Source organism: Sarcophilus harrisii, chromosome 3 (assembly GCF_902635505.1).
Source record: "Sarcophilus harrisii chromosome 3, mSarHar1.11, whole genome shotgun sequence".
Lineage (NCBI taxonomy): Eukaryota > Metazoa > Chordata > Mammalia > Dasyuromorphia > Dasyuridae > Sarcophilus > Sarcophilus harrisii.
In genome coordinates, this window is record NC_045428.1 from 41941990 (window position 1) to 41966656 (window position 24667).

Consider the following 24667-nt stretch of genomic DNA (forward strand, 5'->3'; position numbering starts at 1 on the left):
GACTGCCGGCGGCCCCTCGGTTAGGGCTTCCAGCCCTCGCCCCCACGGAGCACAGAGGCACGGCCCAAGAGAAGGGCGGTGGGACGTCTCTGTGCCCAGAAGGATGCCGTGGGGACGCAAACCCCCGACCCTGCCGGCGGGGAATACAGCGGCCTTTCGGGTTCCGAACGACGCTGCCCGGGTAGCTCCCCAGGGTGCTCGGGCGTGGCCGAAAACAGCATCAGCCGTCTCGGGAGACGGAGTCCCGGGGGAGGGGGGGTAGCCCCACGCCGGGCGGTGGCGGGCGCTCGCTCCCTCCCTCGCGAGCCTCGGAGCGGCTCAAACGCGGAGACGCCAAGTCCCTGCTCTGACAGCCGGCTCCTCGGCGGCTCACGCCCAGGGCAGCTCCCCCGGGCAGCCAGGACCCTCGGCCGGCGGGCCGCGCAGCGCCCCGCCCTCGCCCAGCGGGGCGGGGAAGCCCGGCCCCCGCCCCGCCGCCAGAGCCGGGCGGAGCCAAGCCCGGGGCAGCCTGGCCCTGCCGGTCCCGGCTGGGCGGAATCTCACACGTGTCCGTGGCGTCACGCCGCCCGCTCTCCTGCGTCAGATGTTCCAGAAGCGGCTGGGCTGAGGCTCCACGCACGGCACCGACTCCGGGTCTGGCTGGAAGGGGGCAGGCAGGTGGTGCTGGTCGCGGCGGCGGCAGCGAGGCGGAGCGCGGGCGGGCTGCGGCAGCTGCTCGGGGAAGGCGCGCCCGCGGCGCCGGGGGAGCGGCTGCGTTTGGAGCCGCCTCGGGAGCGCCGAGCCCTCGCCGGGACCCCGAGCCGCCGTAGGAGCGCTGGAGGCGGCCCCTCGGCGGCGGCGGCGGCGGCTGGCAGAGACGGCTCCCCGGAGCCCCCCGCCTCTTGGCTCGCCCCGGCTCGCTTCCCCGGAGCAGTGGGCGGTCCCGGGGCCGCAGCCCCTCGCCGAGACGCCCCGGCGCGAAGGGAGTGGGTTTGTTTCGGTGCCCCGGCCGACAGGCGCCCCCAGTTCGATGGTTGGTTCGGAACGCGATGAGCCGCCCGTCCTCCGCCGGACCCGGTGCTAACAAACCCTGTGGCAAGCAGCAGCAGCCCCCGCAGCAGCCCCCGCCGCACGCCCCGTCCCAGGCTGCGCCCCCGGCCGCCGCCACCATCTCGGCTGCCGGACCTGGCTCGTCCGCGGTGGCCGCCGCGGCCGCAGTGATCTCGGGCCCTGGCGGCGGCGGCGGCGGCGGCGGCGGGCCGGTCTCTCCCCAGCACCACGAGCTGACCTCGCTCTTCGAGTGCCCGGTCTGTTTTGACTATGTCCTGCCCCCGATCCTGCAGTGCCAGGCCGGGCACCTGGTCTGTAATCAATGCCGCCAGAAGCTGAGCTGCTGCCCGACCTGCCGGGGATCCCTGACCCCTAGCATCAGGAACCTGGCCATGGAAAAAGTGGCCTCTGCTGTGCTGTTTCCCTGCAAGGTAAGTAAGCCCCAGGTGCGGCGTGGAAACTCCTGCTCGCCTTCCGCTGCCGGGCACCTGGGCCGCGAGCTTCCCCAGGTGACTTAAGGGGCAGGGCAGTGACCGCTGGCCCCGTGGTGGGGCACCGGAATCGGAGTCGGAAGTTCTGGGTTCGGATGTCCCCACTAACTGTGCGACTCTGCCAGCCGCTTAACCTCTCTGAGCCCGTTTCCTCTTCAGTAAAAGGGAGTAGTTGAATCTGATGACCTCTAAAGCCCCTTCTAGATCTGTGATCTAAGAGGATCCTTTTTATGTTTCCATGTCTTTCCCCCCAAAACTTTGTATTCCAAGCCCCGTGTACGACACTCCCCCCACCCTCCGCAGGGCACGGCGATTGGTACATTTCTTCCTTTACCTTACCCTCTCCATTGCAACACAAAATACTACACCAACTCACAAACTTCCTCTTCCCCTCTCTCCGGCCTCCCATCCCACTCCTGTTCCCTGCTGGGTTCTTTGGGGATCTTTACGTGGTGACATGTTGGCACGCTGGAGACTGCTACCAAAATAAAATCTGGATTGAGAAGATATTTAAAGAGTCTTACCAGGAAGGAAAGATAGTCCCCTAGTCCCATGGCTTGACAGGAGGTGGTTAATTCTCCTTCCTTGATCTGGAGTTCAAATGTAGGCCTGAAAACATCATCTGTTCCCTTGCTCGCTGACTCTTGGGAGAGCCCTCCTTAATAATATGTGGAGGGCTTCTCGGGGCATTCTCAACTCCCCCAGCATCAGGTGCATTCACTAACCTTCTCTCCTCCAACTTTAAGATGAGACCATCAGGGAGAAGATGTTACATATTTTAGGCGAAGTGCTCCGAAATTACATTTTCATGCAGTTATTTATTATCTTACAGAGGAGTCTAGAGTGTGCTTTTTGGTATAACTTTGACATTTTTAGAATTACCTCTGAATTAACCCTTTCTCTGGATCTTATTACTTTGCCACAGTTATCCATCATCATCACAATTTTAAAAAGAGGAATAACACTTTCAGGTTAGCAAATCACTTTCTATAAATTACAGCCCCCATGAAGTAGGTACTACAGGTGGTGTTTTCCCATTTTAGAGAATAGGAAACTCTAAACTCTTTTAAAAGGTTAGTGACAATGACACTAAATTTAGAAACTTAAATAACAGCCTCATACTTCTAAATGTCAGAGTGGAGAAACTAGGTATCATCACAGGCCATTGAGGGAGTCATTTGTCCCTTGGTGTTTTTTTATTTTGTAGGACAAGTGCTTCTTTTAAATTGAAAATCCACAGGGGAATTACAGCTGGGGAATTGCAGTCGGGTGAAAACGAGTGACTTAATTTGGTGTTATACTGTCACAGAGCAAGCTTAAAATAAAGTATTATGTAAGGGTTTGAAGCAAATCGGTATCACTTGAATTGTGAAACCTAATTCACCAAAATAAATTGCTTTTTATCCATCACACGATCCCACATAAGGCTTCAGAGACCACCTTTTTTTTTTTTTTTTTTAACTTTGTAAAGTATTATATCACTTCAGGGTAGCCACTAATCCTTCACTTTTTAATTCTAGCACTTCACTCTGTGAATTTCTCTTATAAATTACATTGGGGGTATTTTTTTCTGGAGTTTTCTTATGATAAAGCTCTTGAGAATGATGTAGCACTATAGAAAGTAGAGAAGAATATGATGAAAAACTTTTGGCCTATATTAAATACAGTGAAACTCCATGCTGGATGGAAGAAAGTAAGAGGTGGATTCCATCTATTCATTGAAATGGCAAATGGAAAAGATGTAGATTAGACAGGAATGAATATCAATTGCCAAACCTAAAATTTGAGAGAAATGTTCTCTAGTTATGAGATCTGCCTACAGGTTTTGAGATCACTATTTCTTTACCCCTTTCTCTGCCTTCCCCCAAAAAAATTTCTTTTGGTTTCAATCACTATTGTGATTGTCCAGAGAAAGGCAAGGGTAAAAAAGATATGTGAAATTTATGGTGTAGTATAATTAACATCATAAGTTTCACTTTCAGGCTACTTTATATTCAGCCAAAAGAAGTCTCCAAGGTGAAGTTGTCTTTGAAGGATGGATCAGGATAGGAATGGGGGAAATCAACTTTCCATTTAAGGATTTGGCAGTATCTTGGAATAAGTTGTAGGAAGAGCTACAACAAGCAAATGTATCATTTTGCAAGCTAAAGTAAAATGCTGTTTCAAATCAAAAAGATGCTCACCTCAGTAGTCAGGTACCAAGCTTTAGTAGAATCTGGCTTGGCGTCATTGTTTCTTCTGGAAATAATGGAATTAGTATCATTTTCCTCAGTTTTCATTGGCCTGAGGTCCAAACTGAAGCTTCTTTCTCTTCTTCCCAAGCCCTCAGTGAAGCTAGTTAATCCTCAAAGGGCATGGGTGGTAGAGGATGGCTTTGCAATTGTTTCTAACACCCTCTCTGGTCAGCTGAGTGATGGAGAGTGGGATAGGGAAGATGGGGAGGATACTGTAGATAATAAATATGTAAACTCTGAGTGGAAAAAAGTAGCTTTATTTGTAAGACTGAGCTTTGTTCCCAACTTTGCCATTAACTCTTGTGATCCTAGTCCAATCAGTTCATCTCTCTTGAACTCAGTTTCCAATAATGAATGATGTGTGAAAAGAATATTGAGTGGGGAATAAAAAAAAATCAATTAAAATAAAATTTGGGTTTGAATTCAGGCTAAATCATTTACTTCCTGTATGGCCTCTCAAAATCAATCTACAGGCTTTTAATTATGCAACTTATTGTGTACTGTGCTTACCACTAAGAATACAAATATCAGAATGAAATAATCGTACACCTAAGGAATTTATTTTCTAATAGCAAATCGCCTTTATCTCTCTGGGCCTCTTTTGTAAGTTGAAAGGATTGGGTTAGACCTTGATTCCTTCTTGCCTTCCCCATTAGATCTGATTTGAGGTTTGGATTGTAGATAATCAATATGGTAACATACTATCCTGAATATGCATTCTGTAATATCACTATATTTGACCGTAATATCCAAATCTGTGAAATGGGGGCATAAAACTAGATGGCCCTAGAAGTCTCTTAATCTAGGATTCTCTGATCTTGGGAAAGGGAGATTTATAAAACAAGAATTTGACACTAACCTTCCAAAAGCTCATCTGGTATTTAGGAGAATGGGGAAAGCTATGTATGAAATGTGCTTTTGAATGATTGATTTTCAACAACTTGGTGAAATTATTCATTTTTCTAGAAAATTAGTCGGGAAGAATTTTGTAGAGGAATGTTAAAAATAACCTAGTGTCAGAACTTTCCTATGGTCTCCTAGGCTGCCATCATTTCTCTCTGTTAAATCTTGCTGTAAAACAGACATATTGACAAATAACCAACTGACACATGGATCATTTAGCAAATGGTTAAAGTGGGACCCTTTGATTGAAGATCCTGAAGAAGTAGCTTTATTCCCATCTAGTTACTCTTAGGGGAGGATTGGGGAGAGTTTTATCAGTGAACAGTGAATTTGTAAAGGGATTTTTAGTATAAGCCAGGAGTTGCTCTGTGGTTGAAAAGTTGTGAAATGGAACCAGTGTGTGTTGGAGGTGTGATGGGGGTATGATTAGAAGAGGTCAAAAAATTACTTCTATCTTAAATTACTTCTATCCTGTGTTTTTTTTAATTCAGATCAACCTGGAACAATTTGACTCACATAATTGGGTGGGGGTTGTTTTGGGGACAGTGTTAGCTCCCTACACTGTCTGTGATAGTTTTTTGTTAGGGAATTTCCTCCCTTCTGAGGTTGCAGGTTTCAAAATCACTGGGTCAAAAATCACTAGGAGCCCATCCTAGTGTGGCCAGTAGTTGCCCTTTATGGAGCTGTTATTTATGTTCATTAGGAAAAGCCAAATTCAACCTAGATCATAGGATAATATAAGAAAACAGACTTGGTGCTGAAGGAGACCTTTCAGGTCCCTCATCTTACAAATGAGAAAAGGGAGACTAAGAAAGCTCTTGAGTGACACACAGCCAGGAAATCTAGTCTGCTTGTCTTCCTTCAGACACAGTACTCCAACCACTGTACTCTACTGCCACCTGAATGGAAATGCAAGAGTTTACTCCTGGACTTTGAATCTTAGTAGAAAGAGACTTCAGTGGCCATCTAGCCCAATATCCTGATTTTTCAGATGAGGAAACTGAGGCACACAAAAGCTGAGAGATTTGTCTAGGGTCATATGGCTAGTAATTATTAAGAAATATGTTTTAGGCACATGTTGTTGGGAAAAGAGCAGGGGATCTTAAGTTGAGAACTTCATGATTGAATGCTTCCTTTTTATCAGGCAATTTTGCAATGGAATTATTTTTCTTTGGGAAAAAGTTATCTTAGAATATTGTAGAAAGTACATTCAGAAGCCCTGAATTCTAATTTAGGCCCTGTTTACAAAGGCCAAAATCTCCCATGCATCCAGGGCCATCTCTGGTCCTCCTGATTTTTCTTTGCCCACTGGATCCAGATGACTCTGGAGGGGAAACTGAGGCAGGTAACCTTGTACAACTTCTCACTTTCAGTCCAGTTCCCTTGCACTCATGGAAGTGGTTCCCTAATGCCCTCCTTGTCCTCTTCTAAAGAGAAGGACAAACAGTATCTGCTTGTTCTGTGACTTGTGGGGTGCTAAGCGAGTCATGCTTTGAAACTCGAGTTTCCTTCTCTGTAAGCAGAGGTGGTTGGGTGTAGAGGCTTTATTTCAACAAATATTGATCGAGGGCCTTCTATGTGCAAGATGCTGCTAAGTCAGAAACACCCCTTGCTCTGTGCAGCTCACAACACTTCCAAACTAAGGCCAAACAGGATTAAAATATAATTAATTGGGAAATATTTCACTAAATAAATAAAAACACAGTAAAACTTAGATAATGTTAATGTGGACATACATATATACAAACCTGATACATGGTTTATATTTGAGTTTGCTCCTACTGGTGTAAGTTATGCAGAGAACAAGATGGAGTCACAGTCCTTAGAATAATAATAATAATAGAGTCTCTCAAGCCTTAGTTCAGTTTTAAACTATTTTGGGGGGACTTGAAGATAAACTGTATTTATAATGTTAATGTGTATACAGCCCATAGGGATCCTGATACATGGTTTATATTTGAATTTCTTATCACTGGTGTAAGTTGCGCAGAGAACAAGATGGAGTCACAATCCTTAGATGTTGACAATCAGTTCTAAGCAACAATGAGAATAATGATAAAGAGAGTCCCCTGAGCTTTAATTCAGTTTTAAACTATTTGGGGGACTCGAGAGATAAACTGTATGGAAGTACAAATGGTAGATATAATTATTAATAATGTAAAAGTCTGCTACAGGAGTTAAGACCAAGGACTTTGTTACTGAGAAAGTGATAGGAGGGAAGAAAGAAGGAATTATCTTCCAACAGAGAGTAATCTGGGTAGTTTTCATAGAATAGATGACTTTTCACGTAGGACTTGAGTAGGAATAAGGAAGATAGAACTTCTAAACTTACATTTTCAACAGATATTTATGTCCTACTAAGTACTGTTGTTTTAAATGTTATTCATTCATTTTGGTTATTTCCTACTCTGTGACCCCATTTGGGGTTCTCTTGGCAAAGATATTAGAATTTTTTTTTATTTCCTTTTCTAGTTCATGAGGAAACTGAGGCAAATAGGGTTAAGTGACTTGCCCAGGGTCACACAGCTAATAAGTTTCTAAGGGTAGATTTTGAATTCTAGAAGTTCTCTAATTCATGATTCCAAGCCCAGCAATTTATCCACTGTTGGGGAAGATACAAAGTAGATAACTGATATGCTTAAGGGAATTCAAGAGATAGAGACTTAGGGAAGACTTCCTGAAAGAGGTGCCATTAAAGAATGAGAAGAATTAGGAAGGGAAGTTGGAAGAGTAGGGAAAGTGGAGAGAATTTCAGGCCTAAGAGAAAAGCATGAGAAGTCTCACAGACAGGACTCCAAAGGCACCATGTGTAAATCATTTAGGTGGCTATTGGAATATTCCAGGCAGACGATGGTACAGATGATGATGGGGGAAATGTAGAAGAGCTATTGCAGAGGTAGAATTAATGGGATGATATAACTGATCGGCGATGAGAGAGAAGAGTCCAAGATATAACCTGTGTTAGCAACAGATGAAGTGAGTGGACAGGTTGGAGCAATGAGAGGAGGGAGCAGGCAAGTATGAATATGTTCAAGTTGTTGAGAAAGTATGAGGAACAACAAATGGCACTGTTTGGATAGAGTATAGGAGGTGTAAGCTGGGACAGGTAGGTTGGAGCCAGACCATCCTGGAACTGAATACCTGGCCAAAATGAGAGCTTTTGTTTTTAGTATGGCAGAAGCAAGAAGGCAGAATAAAGCTTCAAGAACTGCTTTCCACCTGTGGAGAGCATAGAAGGGCTAAAGGGTGGATTCCCATTTAGGAACTAGCACCAAAAGCTGAGTGTCCAGTCACAAAAGTTTCTAAGCAAGTCTATGACACATGAGAACTGTCCATCATAATGATTCATCTGGGAACCATGTATGTAGCTTGGACTGGAGGTGGGGGGAGACTGGAGCACAGAACTTCAAAGCTTTTTAATGGGCATCTATGATCTTGTTATTTTACCGATATAGGTTTATCAATGTGTTTAAATAGAATTGATTTCCTTTGTAAACCTATTCATCTTATTCAAGTCGTTTTAAAATAGTCTAGGAGATTGTCCATAGATTTCATCAGAATACAAATGAGTCATCTAGGTTTGTAGGCAACTGGTGGCTCAGTGAAAATAGAATGCTGAGCCTAGAGTCAGGATGGACCCTGAGTTCAGATTTGATCTTAGATACTCTCACCAGCTTTCAATCCTGGGAAATCATTTAATCTCTTTTTCTCAGTTTCCCCAGTTGAAAATGGGCATAGTAATAGAACCTTTTTCCCAGGGTTGTTGTGAGGATCAAATGAGATAGTATTTGTTAAAGTGCTTAGCACAATACCCAATACTATATAAAAACATTAATTTTCTCTTTCCCTTTCATCACTCACACACACACACACACTCTCTCTCTCTCTCTCTCTCTCTCTCTCTCACTCACTCTCTCCCCCTCCCAGACCAGAAATAAAGATACCAGTATGGAGGTGATTGCAGTAATTTAGGCACAAAATAATGAGAGCCTCTGCCATAAGATAAAAACAAAAGCAGGCAACATGCATTTATTAAGAGCCCATGATATGCCAGGCACTGTGCTAAGCCCTGGGGATATAAAAGAAAAGCAGATACAGTCCCTGTCCTTAGGAAGCTCACTTTCTAATAGGAGAAACATTATACAAACAACAAGCTATACTCAGGGTCTTTTGTAGAGATAATCAGAGACACAGACAGAGAGAAAAGAGAAGAAAGGGAGGGGGAGAGAGGGCAGAAAATGCTTCTGGGAGCACATGATTTTTGCTGTAACAGGAAGGAAGCCTGGATGGAAAGACCTAGAGGCAGAGGCTTGTAGACTTGAGAGACAAGCAGTGAAAATGACACAATGGTGAGTATTGAGTGCAAAGATGAGGGTAAAAATAGAAATGGCGGATTCATTGATTAGCAGTGGACCTCTGGAGAAGAAGTGAAAGAAGACCTGATAGTTTTAAGGTAAAGGAAGACAGAAAAGCAGATTTTGGGGTAGGGGGAGATGAGTTCATTTTGGATATGTTATTAGCCTGAATGAAAAGATTTGTGTCTGTTTAGGGAACTTTTTTGGTTTGGCCTCAGGATAAAAATAGGAGTAATGAGTAGAGATGTTACTGAATTCCAGAGGTGGAGTCTTCATTTAAACAAACATTTATGAAGTCCCTCTTTTAAAGTACGAATCATAGAGATTAATAAAGGGAAACAGTTCTTGCCCTCTAGGAACTTCCATTCCACTGGAGGAGGGGAGTCAGGACTATGTAAAGCATGTACCCAGATAAGGTAGTACAAGATAATTTGAGAAGAGAAGGTGTGAACAATTGGGAATGACCTGTTCAAATAAAGGTGCCCTAGCCAAGCCTCCAAGGAAACTGAGAATTAATTCTAATTGATTGGAGTGAAGAAAGCAAATTCCAGGCATGGGGTGAGGGTATGGGGGGGTCAGAGAGAGAGAGAGATACTGGATAAATTTATAAGAGTTAATTGGTCGGGATGACTGGTACTTACTGGGCCAGAGGGAGGATAATAGGAAGTAAAAGTTAAACATCTAAGTTGTTAATAAAATAGAATAGTTGCAGTATTAACGGAAAGTTAAACTGGCATATTCATTTCAGCAAACATTTAATCTCTGAAATAAGATGTAATGTATGTAAAACTGAAGCCCATGTAAAATGTAAGAGTATTGTATCATAATTACAGATTATTTTGTCAAGTCAACTTGTGGTTGGCCCTTTTTTCCTCCCTTTTCTATTCTGGCGTCTTCCTGACAGGCAAATACTTGATTGATTGGGTATTTATCAAACTCATTCTGTGTACTGACATTGTATTTAGGTGCTGGAGTTATCGAACTAAGTCAAAAATGAAAGAACAGCCCAGGGCCTTAATTAGTTAACATTTTACTGGGTGAAAAACAACAGTCCTCGTTCTTGAGTTTGTGATCTAATTAAAACAAATCTACAGATACATCTGGCGTAAAGCTTGTGGCAAAGGACTGACTAGCCAGCCAACCAGCTAGCAGCTTTATATACAATGGCAAGGAATATAACCTCTTAACCTTAATGGTTCTTCGACTTTTTTGTCATGGGTGCCTTTGGATTTGAATGAATTCTTTATCAGAACAAGTTTTTTGAATCATAAAACACATAAAATTTGTTTCCTTTGTAATCCTATTGAAAGAGTTCTTGGATATTTTTACAACAGTTACTCTTGGATTGAGAGATCCCAATTTGCTTTACTTCAACTGAATCCCAGGGCCTATACTCCACATGGATTTTCAGGTTTAGTCTTTTTCTTGATTAGGGCAGGAGGGATGCATCCTTTGTAAGGGGATTAATGTTTATAAAATAGAATAGAATCCCATTAGAACATGGCTCATTATTATGTGGACTTGAAAAGTCTGTCCTTCAAACCATTGTTCATGAACCAAAAAAGGACCTACTTTGGTCCTAAGGCAGGCATTGATTGGAACCCCACAGGAGATGTGGCTGAGCATTTCAGGGGTCAAAGTTATCTCCTGTGAAAAAGTGAATTTATAGTTCAGTATTAATGAAAGGGAGAGCCATAGACCTAATAACTTCGACATTAAATAGATTGTAAGTTTCTTGAGGGCAGGAATTACTTTTTGTTTTTGTGTAGTCTGGGCTGAACACCTCAATGTCTGGCATATAGGTACCTAATGCTTCTTCACTGAATTAAGTAGAACAAAGTATGATTTACATAATTACATTAATATTCTCGACTCTGAATTACCTTGTGGAGCTATAATAGCTTGAAAATACCTACCCATTCAGGAACAATAAGATAACGATTATTATAATCAACTTTTTAAAAAGTGAAACCAGGTTAAAAATGAATATTTAACCTAGTGGTTCTCAAACTTTTTTTTTTCTTCTCACAGCATAGTATTTGTGACATAGTGAAGTAAAAAAACAATTATAAGTTTAAGTTGTCAATACAACTGAATTGCAGCTTCTCACATTAGGAGAATTCTGACCCAAAAGAAAACATATTTTTTTAAAAAAAGAAAAACAAATAACCCAGCACTCTCAATGATGATATCTAAAATAGCACCTTTTTTCCCCCTCTTCTCTTCCCCTGCCTCCATAACTGTTTGCCCCAATAGAATATAAGCTTCTAGAAGGGAAGATGACTGTATTTTATTTTGTTTTTCTATCTTCACTTTAATCAGTGAATCACTGAAACCCTTACTACTAAAAAATCTTTTGAAGATATTTTTCTTCCCTTGTAAGGAGAGTGAATATGCTAAATAGGACTGTATGAGTGATCAGATGACCCTGTAAATTGCAGCGTTTTGGGGTTCATCAGTCCATCAACACACATTTATTAAGTACTTGGTACTGATTCCAGGTTCTGAACACAGCCCTGGAGATCAAAGAAAGGCACAAATAGTTCTGTCCCTTCAGGAAATTACTGTGGAAGGGACAACATGGCTCTCCCAGATGCATCAAAGATGCATAAAAGATACAAAGGAGATGGGAAGATAACTTTTGAGGAGAGAGCTTTGGGTGTTGGGAGACTGGCCTTCTACACAAGGTGGACATTGAGATAGTAAATCTCTCAGGAAGCCAGACATGAAAAAGTGAGAAGGAAGATCATCCCAGGCATGAGGGCCAACCAGTTAAGCCACAGAGATGGGAAATGGAATACTCTGGGCCAGGGACATGGAATATGCTTTCCCATGTTCCCGAGGTAAGAATTCACTCTGAGCTCTTGATTTCCACTTAGTTGAGGTATTTTTATTTCTTGCAGAAGGAAAAAGCCCAAAGCTAACCGGGCGTCCCAGCTAAACTCTTCATCTGAGATGAATATTGCAGAACAGTTTATGATATTTTATGGAATCAAATCAATGTAGTACAAAATGTGAGGAGATTGATGAGGGTATATGATGCTAGAAAAGTAAGTTAAGCTCTGGCAGTGACTGTTTTGAAATATTCTGAGAAAGTTAAAATATTAATGGATAATTGATTACAAGTTGAGCAGATGCTTTTCCATTCTGAGTAACAGCAAGGTTTCCCATGGGGTGAGGGGAGTGTTAAATTATCAGAATCTCTCTATGTCTAGCTTACCCACAATCCTTTGTTAATAATGACAAGCTTTCAAGGAGCTTAGCTAACACAGGCCTGGAGCCCTGCTTCCACCCTTGATATAATTGTAGGTGCAGAAGTGTGAGAGATTGCCTTCCAGCTGTGTTGACCGAAGAACACTGATTTTTTTTAAAGTATCTGCTTTCTTGATTTGAAGGATCAAAGGTGATACAGTAGATTTGGCATCTAGAGGATGCCCTGGATTTGACATCGACAGAAAACCTGGGTTTAATTCCCAACTCTGTACCTTCCTACCTTTGTGTTCTTGGGCACAGGTTCAAGTTGGACTAGAGAATCTGAAATAATAGCTGTATTTGTGATTTGCCTCCCCCCTTTCTAAAAAAAAAAAAAAAAGGTGAAATAGAAGTAGATTTTTGTTTATCGGGGTTTCTGGGTAGTAGAATTCTATCTAGTTAATTGAAATTTTAAAATCTGGAGATTTGCCTAGCTTTGCCAACTGGTTCTACAAAAACATGAAGTTAGTCAAAACAATGGTATTGGTTCAGAGGGAACAATGTTAGAAATTCAAGATGGGTTACCTGGGCAGCCAAAGTTCACTGATAACAAGGCTTAAAAGGCAAGAGATGAAATGGAATTTTACCCAGCTAGAAACTCTTTTCTCTTCCCTCTCCTCTCTTCTTCTCCTCCCCTCTCTCCTCCTCCCTTCCTGTCAATCTATTTCTCTCCCTCTTTCAGTCAAAAGGGAGAGAAGGTCATCCTCCTTGATCTCCACAAGCAATCAGGGTTTTTGATTGGCATTGAGTGCTGTTCCCCAGCAATCAGAAAGCAGAGAGGAGGTACAAGGGCGAGCCTTGAAGAAAATGATTATTTGTAACTAGTTGGCCACAGTTCCTTGTGATCCAAAACCAAAGGAAACATTTGTTATTTTAAAGTTAGTAGGAAGGATAACTAGCCTCAGCAGGGAAAAAAAAATCTTAGTGCAGCCATCATTAAAAATCTCCAAGAAGCTGCAAGAGAGTAGTTTATTCATGACCAGTAGAGACTAATTTAGGTCTTCCCAGACTTGATTCCAAGACTGGATTGGCAGTCAGTTCACATCCTGGGTTCACATCCCTGCTCAGCTACTTACCATCCTGTACAACTCTAGGTAAGTCATTTTTTCTGTGGGCCTGAGTTTCATCATCTGCAAATGAAGGGGGTTGGTACTAGGTGATCTCAAAGGTCCCAGCTCAAAAGCTATGGTTCTCTATAAGAATCCAAGCCAATCCAATAAACTTTTATTAAGCATCAATTAGGTTTCAGGTATTGGGGATTGACTGTAAGACTAAAAATAAAATCACCTCTACCCTCAATGAGCTTTCGTTCTTTTTTCATATTTTTTAAAATTAAATTTCCTTTAAAATCATCAAACTTTTTCCCCCTCCCTCTCATTTCCTCCTCTCCTCCCAGCCAAAAGACCCTTTTCTGGAATTTCAATTGATCACTATTCTTAAGTCTTTCAGAATTATTTGTTTGTTGTTGTTGTTTGATATCAGTGTTCTATTCATTCAAGAGTTTAGATTCTAATGGTACAGACAAAACATATATCCAGTTCAGTATTGTCCAACTATTTGTAACCCCATCTGGGAATTTTTTGGTTTTGGGGGGGGGGGTTATTTTGGCAGAAATACTATAGTGGTTTTATTTCCTTCTCCAATTCATTTTACAATTGAAGTAGCTGAGGCAAATAGGATTAAGTGACTAGGGTCATATAGCCAGTAAGTGTCTCAGGTCACAGTTGGACTTATGAAGATCAGTCTTCCTGACTCCAGGCCTGGTACACTATGCCCTGAACCACCTAGCTGCCCTGTATCTATGTAGGGGTATGCAAATAACTGTCTAATCTTAATCTAAGTAAAACAGAAAAGGTCTCTTGCAGAGGGTGAGATTGGAGCTGAGCCTGTATGAAGCCAGAGAACACCAACAAAAATAGGAGGAGGGGGGTCACACCAGGCGTGGAGAAGACCCCCAATGCAAGGGGATGGAGGTTGGAGTTAGGAACATCAGGAAGATCATTTTCACTAGACTATAAAATGTATAAGTGCCCGGAGGAGGGCCATGATATGTGTACTTTCTAAATGAAAGTTAGAAGCTTCTTAAAAGATACTTTACAAATAAAAATCTGGTCATTCAGGCACTCGCTAGCTGTGTGACTCTGGAAAAATCACCTCTGTTGCCTCAATTTTCTCAGCTGTAAAATGAAAATAACAAAAGTATCTTACTTCCCAGGGTTGTTGGGAGGTAAAATGAGATGATAAATGTAAGGTGCTGAGCACAGTGCCTGACATATACAGTAGGTATTTTATTGATCTTAACTATTATTATCACCATTAGTATATACAACATAAATATATGCCTATAAATACAGTAAGAGCTTATATGTCTGGTCAGATTGATTTATTTAATTAATAATAGTCTCTTTTCTCACTCTTCCACCCCCTGACATCAGTCTTCATAATATGGTTCTGCTTTTAAGACTGGTGTGAGAATAAACCTAAGAAAGTTTCCCCCACCTATATGTATCTCTTTGAGGAGATCAGAATGTACTTCTCTGAAAACCATGTATGGGAGTAGCTAGAAATCCACTGGCAAAATTTTATCAGCTTTGTTCTCATGGCCTTTATTGCCTTCCCCCATAACCCCAAGAGGGATTAAAACTAATCTCTACTCTCTCCCTATTAATGAAGAGTTTATCAAGTGATCTTTAAGTGGGGAATCATTTCTTTATGAGATGAAAAGCTATACCCCTGTCCCAGTAGCTGGCCTTGAGCCAAAGATGGAAGAGAATTCCATTTTTAGGCTTGCCTCTGTCACGCTTATTACAGAGCCTAACACATAATATTAAATAAATGCTTGCTGCCCTGCCTTTTACTTAAGACTTGAACACTAAGTATTTAAATTGAGTGGCTAGGACTTTGATTTTTGGATTGGGAGAAGGAAGAAGAGGAAGTTGTTGGCATTCATCTTACTCTGGCTTGGGCTCGAAAAATGAGGGTTTTTGGCAGGGAGAAGCTGTAAGCCAGCAAATAAAAAGACAGGTCTCTGTCAGAAGTCAGACTCTGGACTTGAAGAAAAAGAGCCTGTCACTTAAGCTTTACATTCATTTTTCTCATCTTTTTTTTCCATATTTTATTAGTCTTTCAAAAAGAAAAATAATGTAAACACAATTTATAGTCTGATTACTTCCTTAATGCTTTGATCTTAACTGACTTTCTTCCTGGTCAATCTCCCCTAGACAGATAGGAAACCCTCTCCCCTCCTCATCTTGCTACCAGCCTTAGCATTCTAGGAGAAGACCTGAGGGAGAGAGAGAAACAGCCAGAGACAAAGAAAGGAAGACAAGAAGGAAGGGAACCGAACTGAAGGAAAGGAGAAGGGAAGAGGAAAGGAGGAGGAGGGTGGGAGAAAAAAGATATATACATATTACATATATATATATATATACATATACATATTACATATATATACATATATATATAGAGAGAGAGAGAATGAGAATGAAAATGAATATAGATATAGGTATGTGTATATATATATATAGTAATGGAGAAGGGGGCACAATGTAAAGTAACTGGAGGGCTGTGAATTCCAACCTCTAGCTTAAGACTACAAGGCAAATCAGTCTACTATCTGTACTATATGAATGATCTGGGGAGACCAGGGAATTATAGAACAAAAAGAAAGGTCTTCAGACGGTTTTCTTCTAACCATAGACTTTATGCTAACCACATAATAGATTTTCAATCTCATGAGAATAGATCTTCCCTCCAAGGAGGAATCCCCTTCTATACCTGTTCAAACTATAGAACTCTTATCTATGTTCTCCTTTATATCTGACACATCCAATGTGTAGAGGATTTTCTTCCAGTTCTGCTGACATCCCAAGAATGCCAGTGCAATATGGAGATTGGCCATTGGTTATCCACCCTTTCCTCCTTTCATGATGACATCCCCTCCATTCCTTCCTTTTTTAATGTACATTTCTTTGTTGACGCCTTTATTTTGCTGCTTTTTTGTAATTCCTTGGATAGACTTTTAAAATGAGTGTGTGTGTGTGTGTGTGTTTTGGTTTGGGATTGTCTATCTGATGTCACCATCCTGAATCAAAAGTGGCAGAAAGGTGAAAATGGGAATTGAGTCTTTGGAGCTAAATAGGATATTTGATTTGTTGTGTAGGTGATGGACTGATATAATGAAAGTATTTACTTACACAGTAAAGGAAAAATACTGTATCATCTGAACTAAGATGATAACATGGCATTATTTGATCCATGAACTTTTCCTGTAGTGCCCTAGACATTGAATCCTACCTTATACGGGGATTATATACTGTATGATCTTTGGGAAGTCACTTGATCTCTCTGTCCCTCAGTTTCTTCACCTGTAAAATGGAGATGATAATAATAGCATTCACCACTTTAAAATCATGTCACTGTTTGTTTTATGCTATGGGCTGTCAGTGCAGCATAGTGGATAGAGAGTGGCCTTGAATCTAGGAAAACATGAGTTTACACCCTGCCTGTGATGTGTACCAGCTGTGTGATCCTCTGCAAGCTTCTGTTCCCCAGGCAGCTAAGACAGTAAGCTGCAGAGAAGATCCCCATCTGCTTTGGGCAGAGGGAATTTCCTCACCAAGGAGTTCCAGTTCTCATTCTTCCCTTTCTTTTATATTACTTGAGAAATGGAGAGGTTAAGGTGGTTTGGCCCTGCCTCCAAGAGCCATTATTCACGCTAGCTTTTTCCAGGTGGTTTTGTTGTCCTAAACATTGCTCAGAAGATACCTTACAGAACTGGTTCTTCAGGATGATGTGGGTTGGCTGCTCCATCACTTGCTCCTCCGGCTGGCGGCAGAGGAAAAGCAGGTCCAGTCAGGAGGCAGCTTCTGTAATGTGCTGATTCTCAGCTTTCTTTCTGACTCTGACCAGTTGGGTAGAGAGGATGGAATGGTGTTCCCAGCATTCAGTTTCAGTCTTCTGGGGGCTCTTAAAAGGAATTATCTCACCAGAAGTGTCTTGAGAAAGTCTAGTTCAATTCAGGGCAATTTAACAAGCTTTTATTAAAGACTCAAAAGAGAGAATATTTGTGTATTACTTAGTATAATGCCAGGCATATAGTAGGCACTACATAAATACAGATTTCCCTTCCCTAAATGCCTGATATAGAAAGATACATTATTCAAAATGCCCAGGATACAAAGGAAAACGATGAAAGCAAATCTTCTAGGAGCTAGATGAAAGCAAATCTTCTAGGAGCTTCTGTTCTATTATGGATACAATTTATCTGGGGATAAAGAAATATAAGGGAAGGAGTAAGCGCTAACAAATAGGGCAGGCAATCAAGAGGTTCCTGTAGAGGTTGACCTTTGAGCTGAGCCTTGAGAAAATCAGGATTCTAAGAGATGCAATTGGAGAGAGGAAGTATTAGCTGTGATCTATAAAAAAGCAGAACTGGTAAAATGACTGCAAAGTTTGAAGTACCAGCTGGTAGGTCAGTTTGGCAGAATGAAGGATGTGTGAAGGGGGGAATAAGGTAAAATAGATTGGAATTAGACTGTGAAAGGCTGAAAATGTCGATCTGAAAGAGTTTGTTTTATAAGAGACAGTAGGGAGCCATAGATGATCCTTGAGCAGGCAAGTCATCCTTATGGCTTTGAAAGATTATTTTGGTTATGTGCTAGATGGCTTGGAGAAGCGGGATACTGGAAGCAGTTCAGAGGAGCTATGTTGAAGGGCCTGGATAATCATGTAACAATTTGTTTTTTCCCCCAAACTTATCCTCCCTGTTAGAAGAACATTATGCTTTCTTCAGCAACATTCTCACTTCATTGTCTGTAAAATTGTTACTTCGTTGTTGTCTGTTATCTCACATATGTTCTCACCCAGCCTCTGAAAGCCACAGGATGGAGAAGTTACCAGTTGGGCATCCCATTATCAAGATGTATAAAAATACTTTGTATTCCTTAGAGGAAGTACAGGAGATAAATGAATACTTCTTGTTACACTTGTCCCAAGGAGGATTCTGGCTTTCCGGGAGTCGCGAAAGGGTAGCTACAGCCAAGCTCCTCCTGTATTTAGAGGCTCAGAGGAGGTGACTGGAAGACTTGGAGTTTAGGTGATTTTCCCAGAGTCCGTCTGGTAGCTGATTAGAAGAAGTGAGAGTGACACTTGCAAAATCAATATTCCATCCCTAGGTCCACTTTTTTCGCTGGAGATCCATTTTTCTTCTCGTAGGATAACAGGTTTGTTTCTTTTTCTAACTAGAAATTCCAAAAAGCTGGAACTATCTACAATTTCATTTGTTTGTTTTTTCCCTGTAGTAAATAAGTGACCAGAGGCAGCGTGGTCCAGTAGATTGAGAGCTGACTTTAGAGTTTCCTAAGAAGATTTGGGTTGAAGTGGAACCTTTGCTAGGTCTGGCTGTATAACCCTGCGCAGGCTGCTTTCTACTCTGCTAACCAGCAGCTATCAAAAGCTAGAATTGGCAGAGCAGTGACAGGTATGCATTGGGAGAGGGAATTCCTCATCAGGAATCCCTTAGCCTGATGAAATGATGTCTAAACCAAAAATTAAATGGTAGGATAAATCTTTTTTTTTTTTTTTTCTTTTTGCCAAAAGGTAGATTTATTTAGGAGAAAAGGTTACTTGCAAAATAAGAGGGAAATGGGAATGGCAAATATGAAATAGATTTGGGAGAGCAATGGGATTACTGGGGAAAGGACCAGGGAAAGGAGTTTGGAAGAATGCATTGAAGGAATGGATATAAAGTCTGGTTAGGTCCATAGAGAAGTTCAACAGACTAATCAGAGATAGCTCTACTAAGGAGAAAGACACCAATAGTGGGAAGACACAGTAAGGAGGAGGGAGAGAGTACCTCAAAGTGAGCTTAGTCCTGAAAAGGACTTAGTCTATAGGAAAAAGCTTAATCCAAGATTTATAAAACCCTTTGTTTGATAATTTTCCTAAAGCCTTCCTCACAGGTTTTGAAAAGGTAATACTTAAATGGCTATGAAAAAATTAATTCCACAATAAGAAATTTAATCTGGGACTGATAGACAGTAATTGATATTGAAATTTATCCTCCTTGCCTCACCATTTATGACAGATAGCAAGGGTCTAGCTAAACCAGTGAATAGAATGAGCAGGAATTTCTGCTTGAGGATTTGAGGAGGTTGTATATGCATATATATTTATGTGTGTGTAAATATATGTATATATAGTATAGTGAAGGACCATATTGTAAAGTGGAGAAAGGGGTGCTATTGCGTGTGTTGGAGGGGGACACCTTAGAAATTAAGCCAACAAGTTTGGACGTTAGTCTGTAGGTATTTGGAGGGGAGTGAAGGAGAAAATCCACAGTGAGCCAACCATCAGATTCTTTGATGTGTTTTGATCTGATTGAGAATGGCATTACACTGGAGAGGAGTTCATTTCTTTTTTAAAATTTAAAATAAATTCACAAATGCCATTGCAGAATTGATGATTTTACTTTGTATTTCAGAAGCCCTTTTCATTTGAGGATTTCACACAGCTACTTTATAAACTGTGAGTTACTAAACCTCATTTATTTTCCTACAAGTAAGCAGATGGTATCTTTTTTTCTTCTAGTAAATAAGCAGGAAGACAGTTTCTTTAGTGCAAGCTGAGAAATTGAGGGAAAAAGAGAGGACCTGGGTTGATCATAGTCCATGACAGTACCCCTGACTCCCAGTTTCAGTTAGAGATGTAAAGGTTCTCAGAAGTTGTCTCTCCTCCTTACAGGCAGCCAAGAGGTATGGTAGATGGTGCACTGGGACTAGACTCAAAGACCTGAGTTCAAATCCAGTTTCAGAAACTTATTAATTGTATGACCAAGGGAAAACTACTTTACCTCTTTCTGCCTCAGTTTCCTCAACTGTAAAATGGGAAATGATAACAACATTTACCTCCCAAGGTTGTTAGGAGAATCAAATGAGATCATAACTGTAAAAGATATTAACAGAGTGCTTCGAACACAGTAAGTGATATATAAATGTGAAGTATTATTATATAGGTAATATAACTGAGGCCCATTGAGATTATGTGACTTTTCCAATGTCAGTTAGGATTTGAATCCAAATCCTCTTACTTCATAGTTGGTATTCCTCCCCTCCCCCCCCACAGAAAGCATTCTCTTAAGATATTCCCCTCTCCATTTAATCACTGGACTGTGAGGAAACCTTCTGTTGACGGGGTAGCTAATAGGTATATTTACCACAAAAATGTTTATAATTCACATTATTTACTTTCTATCCCCATACAATAGAGTCCTGCAGTGATTTCAAAGCTTAGATTTCAACCTACAGTAGTGAAAGAAACTGGGTCAGTTCTTATATTGGTCAAAGGCCTTGAAATGTACGTGGCAGTAGGGCAAGATATATTTTCAAGGAAGAATGACGTGTTTGTGCAAAACTCCCTGTGCCATTGCGACATGTAGAGTTTCTAAAGAGGAGTAAAAAGTGGCATTTTGACATGGCCATTGCCCCTCTGTTTCTCCTGGCATTTTTGTCATGAAGAGGTCAGGGCATATAAATATTCTTCCCTAGGAAATAACATTGTTTTGGGTGTTTTTAGTCCCTGAAATCCCTTCTTCCTGTATCACAGTCAACAAACATTTATTAGATGCCTGTTGTGTGCCAGCCCCTTTGCTAAATACAGGAAATACAAAATTAGGTGAGGAAAACATCAGTCCCTGCTCCAAAGAGTTTACAATTGAACTACTTGTCATTTGTTCTCTTGAAGCTATCCGAGACCCCAAGTGGAGATTCCTTTAAAACAAACAGTTCTTATTTCGTGGTATCCAAGAGATTGGACAGAAGTTAGTATAACCCAGAATCTTAGAAATCTGGCTTTTCTCTTCCATCTGGGGAGATGAGAGTTGTCTCTCCAGATGGAAGCTCCCCATACATGACTCCATCTAGGAAGCTCCATATGCTAAGGAAGGAAATCATATGCTCACATGGCCTTTGAGGCCATCTAGACCAACCACTCTCACTTTACAGATGAGGAAATGAGAGGCAGATAGGTGAAGATGCTTACCCGGGGACACATGGAAACTGGAATATGAATGTAGGTGGGTCCTCACGACCATATCAGAGGGTTCTTTCCAGGATACCATGCTGTTAATGTGAAATAGTCTTGCTTAAGACGAAGGGTAGAAGGTAAGAATTTGGGATTTGGGAGGAGAATGAGGGAGTCAGCTTAAATTTAATCTGGTCCTTTTTTCTTAAAAAAAAAAAAAAATGCTTTAAGCTTTGTTTTACCCAAACCTCAGGCATTCAGGATGATAGAAGGGATCTTGAAAAAAGGTAATCTAGACCCCAGAGTCTTACATTGTGGTTTAAGACCTTTTACGGGCCCTCTACCTGAATGGGGGGTGGGGGGGGTGGGAGGTGATGAAATTGTTTATTATCAGTAAATGTTTGATCTGTCTACCTATTTTTATATACTTATATGTACAAGGGATCATGTAAAAATTTCTTCAATGAAAAGGGATTGCGAGTGGCAAAAGTTTAAGAAGTCCTGCTCTAGCGTATCAGGGTCAAATTCAAGTAGAAATGGGGTTCACTAAACCCACAGAATTTACATTTTAATCTAGTTCTGGTAATGTTTGGAAATGTTGTGGGGCATGTGACCATTTCTGATCTAGAACAACTCCCCCATTTTACAGACAAGGACATTTAGTCCAGAAGAAGAGTGACTGCCTAAAATAGAAGTGAGTTGTGAAGCCAGATTTATATGGCACTTTAGGGTTTGTAATGTACTTTACAAGTCATTTGAGTCCCACCACAACCCTGAGAGATATTAGTATATCTCTTGTACATAAGATTAAACTGAGACATAGAGAAGTCAACTAAGAGGTAGAATTCAGACTCTGCAGTCAACTCTTAGATTCCTTCTGGGGTTTCACTGCCTGAACATTAATAAGTGGGTCTACTCTGCTCCTCCAGAGTAGACATGGTTTCCTTCTTTTTATCTGTTTATTCGTCATCTAACACTAGGTCCTCAATAAAGGCTTGGCTTTAAGTATGTTGGTTTTGTACCAATGGCCTAGCTACTAGAGGTCATGTTGTTGAATGGAAAGGAGGCTGAGCTCAGAATTGGTTGACCTATGATACATACTAACTTGGGTAATGCTGACCAAATTTCCTGCTAACTGTAGGCTAGGATATCAGACAGCTCCCTAAATTGCAGGAAAGATGCTAATTGACATTGAGAGTGAATTTGCTCCCTGTCCTAATGAAATTATCCAAAAAACTTGAGCAAAAATCCTAGCCGCTGTGACTTGAATTTTCACCTCCTTCCATCCTCAACCAACAAAGAAAAAACAAAACAAACAAAATGAGAGGTTGTTTTTGGTTTTGTACAAGCTAGAAGGGGAGAAAGACCAGGTGTGCCAGTTGTAATTTCAAACCTTCCTGGTTATGTTTCACTTGAGCTAGAACTCAATCAGAATTAAAACCTTTTTTAAAACTTTCTCCCAAATTTAAAATATTTCAAAAACATTACTGTCATTGTGAAGAAGCAATGGATGGGACTGGAAAGAGCATTGGAAAAGGTCAGAGATCTGAGTTTTATTCATGGAGTTGCCACTTGATAGTTGTGTAATGGGGGCCAGACACTTATCCTCTCATCCAGCCTCAGTTTCTGCACACATAAGACTAATGAGTAATATCAGCCCCACCTCGGTAGGTAGGATGAAATAAGATACTGGATGGGAGCATTTTGCAGGCTTTTGTTGCCACCCAGATGCTCCATATTATGCTCCTTGCCAGCCAATTAAAAATAGACCAGGTAACACCAAAAAGCCTATAACAGAGAGTCCCAGTTAGGCCAGGAGGCTCTGGAAGGGCTTTCCCTGCAAACATAATTCGCTGAGCCTGCCAAACACGTCTTACCTTCCACTGTGCCTGATCTCAGGTAAAGGAAGGCCTTTCTATTGTGCTGTTGTCAGGGTTTCCTGGAAGCCAGATTCTCCTAACCTCCATAGCTAAATAAATCCCCTCACCTGGACAACAGGAAGAAAGAAAAGACCTCCGCGATTAGGAGCCCTAGTTAACTGTTAACTTGAGAGAACCAAGAATTTGTGTAGTGGAGTATATAAATGCTGCTTGTCTTTTTTTAATGGGTTCCTGAACAACTGTTAGTAGTAAGAATCTGAAGTTAGATGGGATTGCCGAGAGCAGTTCATAGAAGGAACCTGTGTGGCCATCGGGTCTAACCCCCCCATTTCTGAGTCTCATGGGGGCTTGTACATTGACCAAAGTTACATTGGTAGCAAGTGGCAGAACCAGAATTTGAGCCTCGGTGTCCAACACTAAATCCAGTTAATTGATTCAGAACTGGAAAGAATTGAGAAACCATCTGACCCAATCTTTACTCAAATCATAAGGAGCATCCTTAACAAATTCTGGTCTCCCCCCACCCATTTCAGATACAGTTCTGATCATGACAGAATGGAGGCCCATGATTTAATGGACCCCGGGAGTCCCCTCTGCCCTTTCTAATTCTTGTTGTAAAAAATTGCCTAGAACTCTGAGGGTTTAACTGAGAACAGGTGGGCCAAAGGTGGAACTGGAATCCAAATTTTCCTGACTTCAATGCTGGCTTTTCATCTGTTGCCCCATAACCTCTAAGTGATGAAGGAAGGAAGCCAATAAGTATTTATTAGTCACTAACTCTGTGCCAGCCACTGTACTAAGAGTTTTATAATTATCATCTCATTTGATCTTCACAACAACCCTATGAGGTAGATGATATTATCCCCTCATTTTACAGTTGAGCAAACTGAGGCAAACAGGCTAAATGACTTGCAACTAGAAAGTATCTGAGGTCTTCTAACTCCAGGCCCAGTGCTCTTTCATGTACCACGTACTTAGTTGCCGGATGAAGTTATTATTACAGATCTGGATTGTTAGGAAGCTTTCACCATACATGGAAGTGAAATTTGCCTTTCTATCCAAGAGACCATCTCATCGAGCCCCCTTCTTTTACAAATGAGCACAGGCGGTTCAGGAAAATGAAATGATTTGCCTAAGATCCTACAGGTGGGATTTGAACCCAGGACCCCTAACTCCAGAGCCAATGATGTTTTCAGTTTGTCACACTGCCCTCTCTCGGAGGGTCCTCCAGTTATTTGGAGACCACTGTGTCTTTTCTTTAGACAAGCACCTCCTCTGTCCTGTCAGCTGCTCTTGAGGTGCTATGGCTTCTTTCTAGTCCCTTCATCAGCCTACTTAGATTTCAGCTTCACAAAGTGTCTTTTCTAGCACCTGGCATCTTAAAATGTTATCCAGCAGCCTTTAGGCCATTGTTAAGGGCAAACTCTTTCCAGCTGTTTGGGGTTAAGAGGAAGAAGGAACTTGGACCAAAAAGAAGGAGACCTTGACCCTGGAAAGGGATA

At 41.5% G+C, this 24667-nt stretch overlaps 1 protein-coding gene across 1 annotated transcript in view; it reads left to right on the forward strand.

Moving 5' to 3' along the window:
• The first annotated feature begins 475 nt into the window (after positions 1–475).
• Positions 476–24667, forward strand: part of SIAH2 (siah E3 ubiquitin protein ligase 2) — a 29540-nt gene continuing 5348 nt past the window's right edge. Inside the window, exon 1 of the mRNA XM_003766083.4 lies at positions 476–1460. Within this exon, the coding sequence (XP_003766131.4) occupies positions 1029–1460 (432 nt within the window). The 5' untranslated portion in view covers positions 476–1028. The remainder of the gene's footprint in view (positions 1461–24667) is intronic.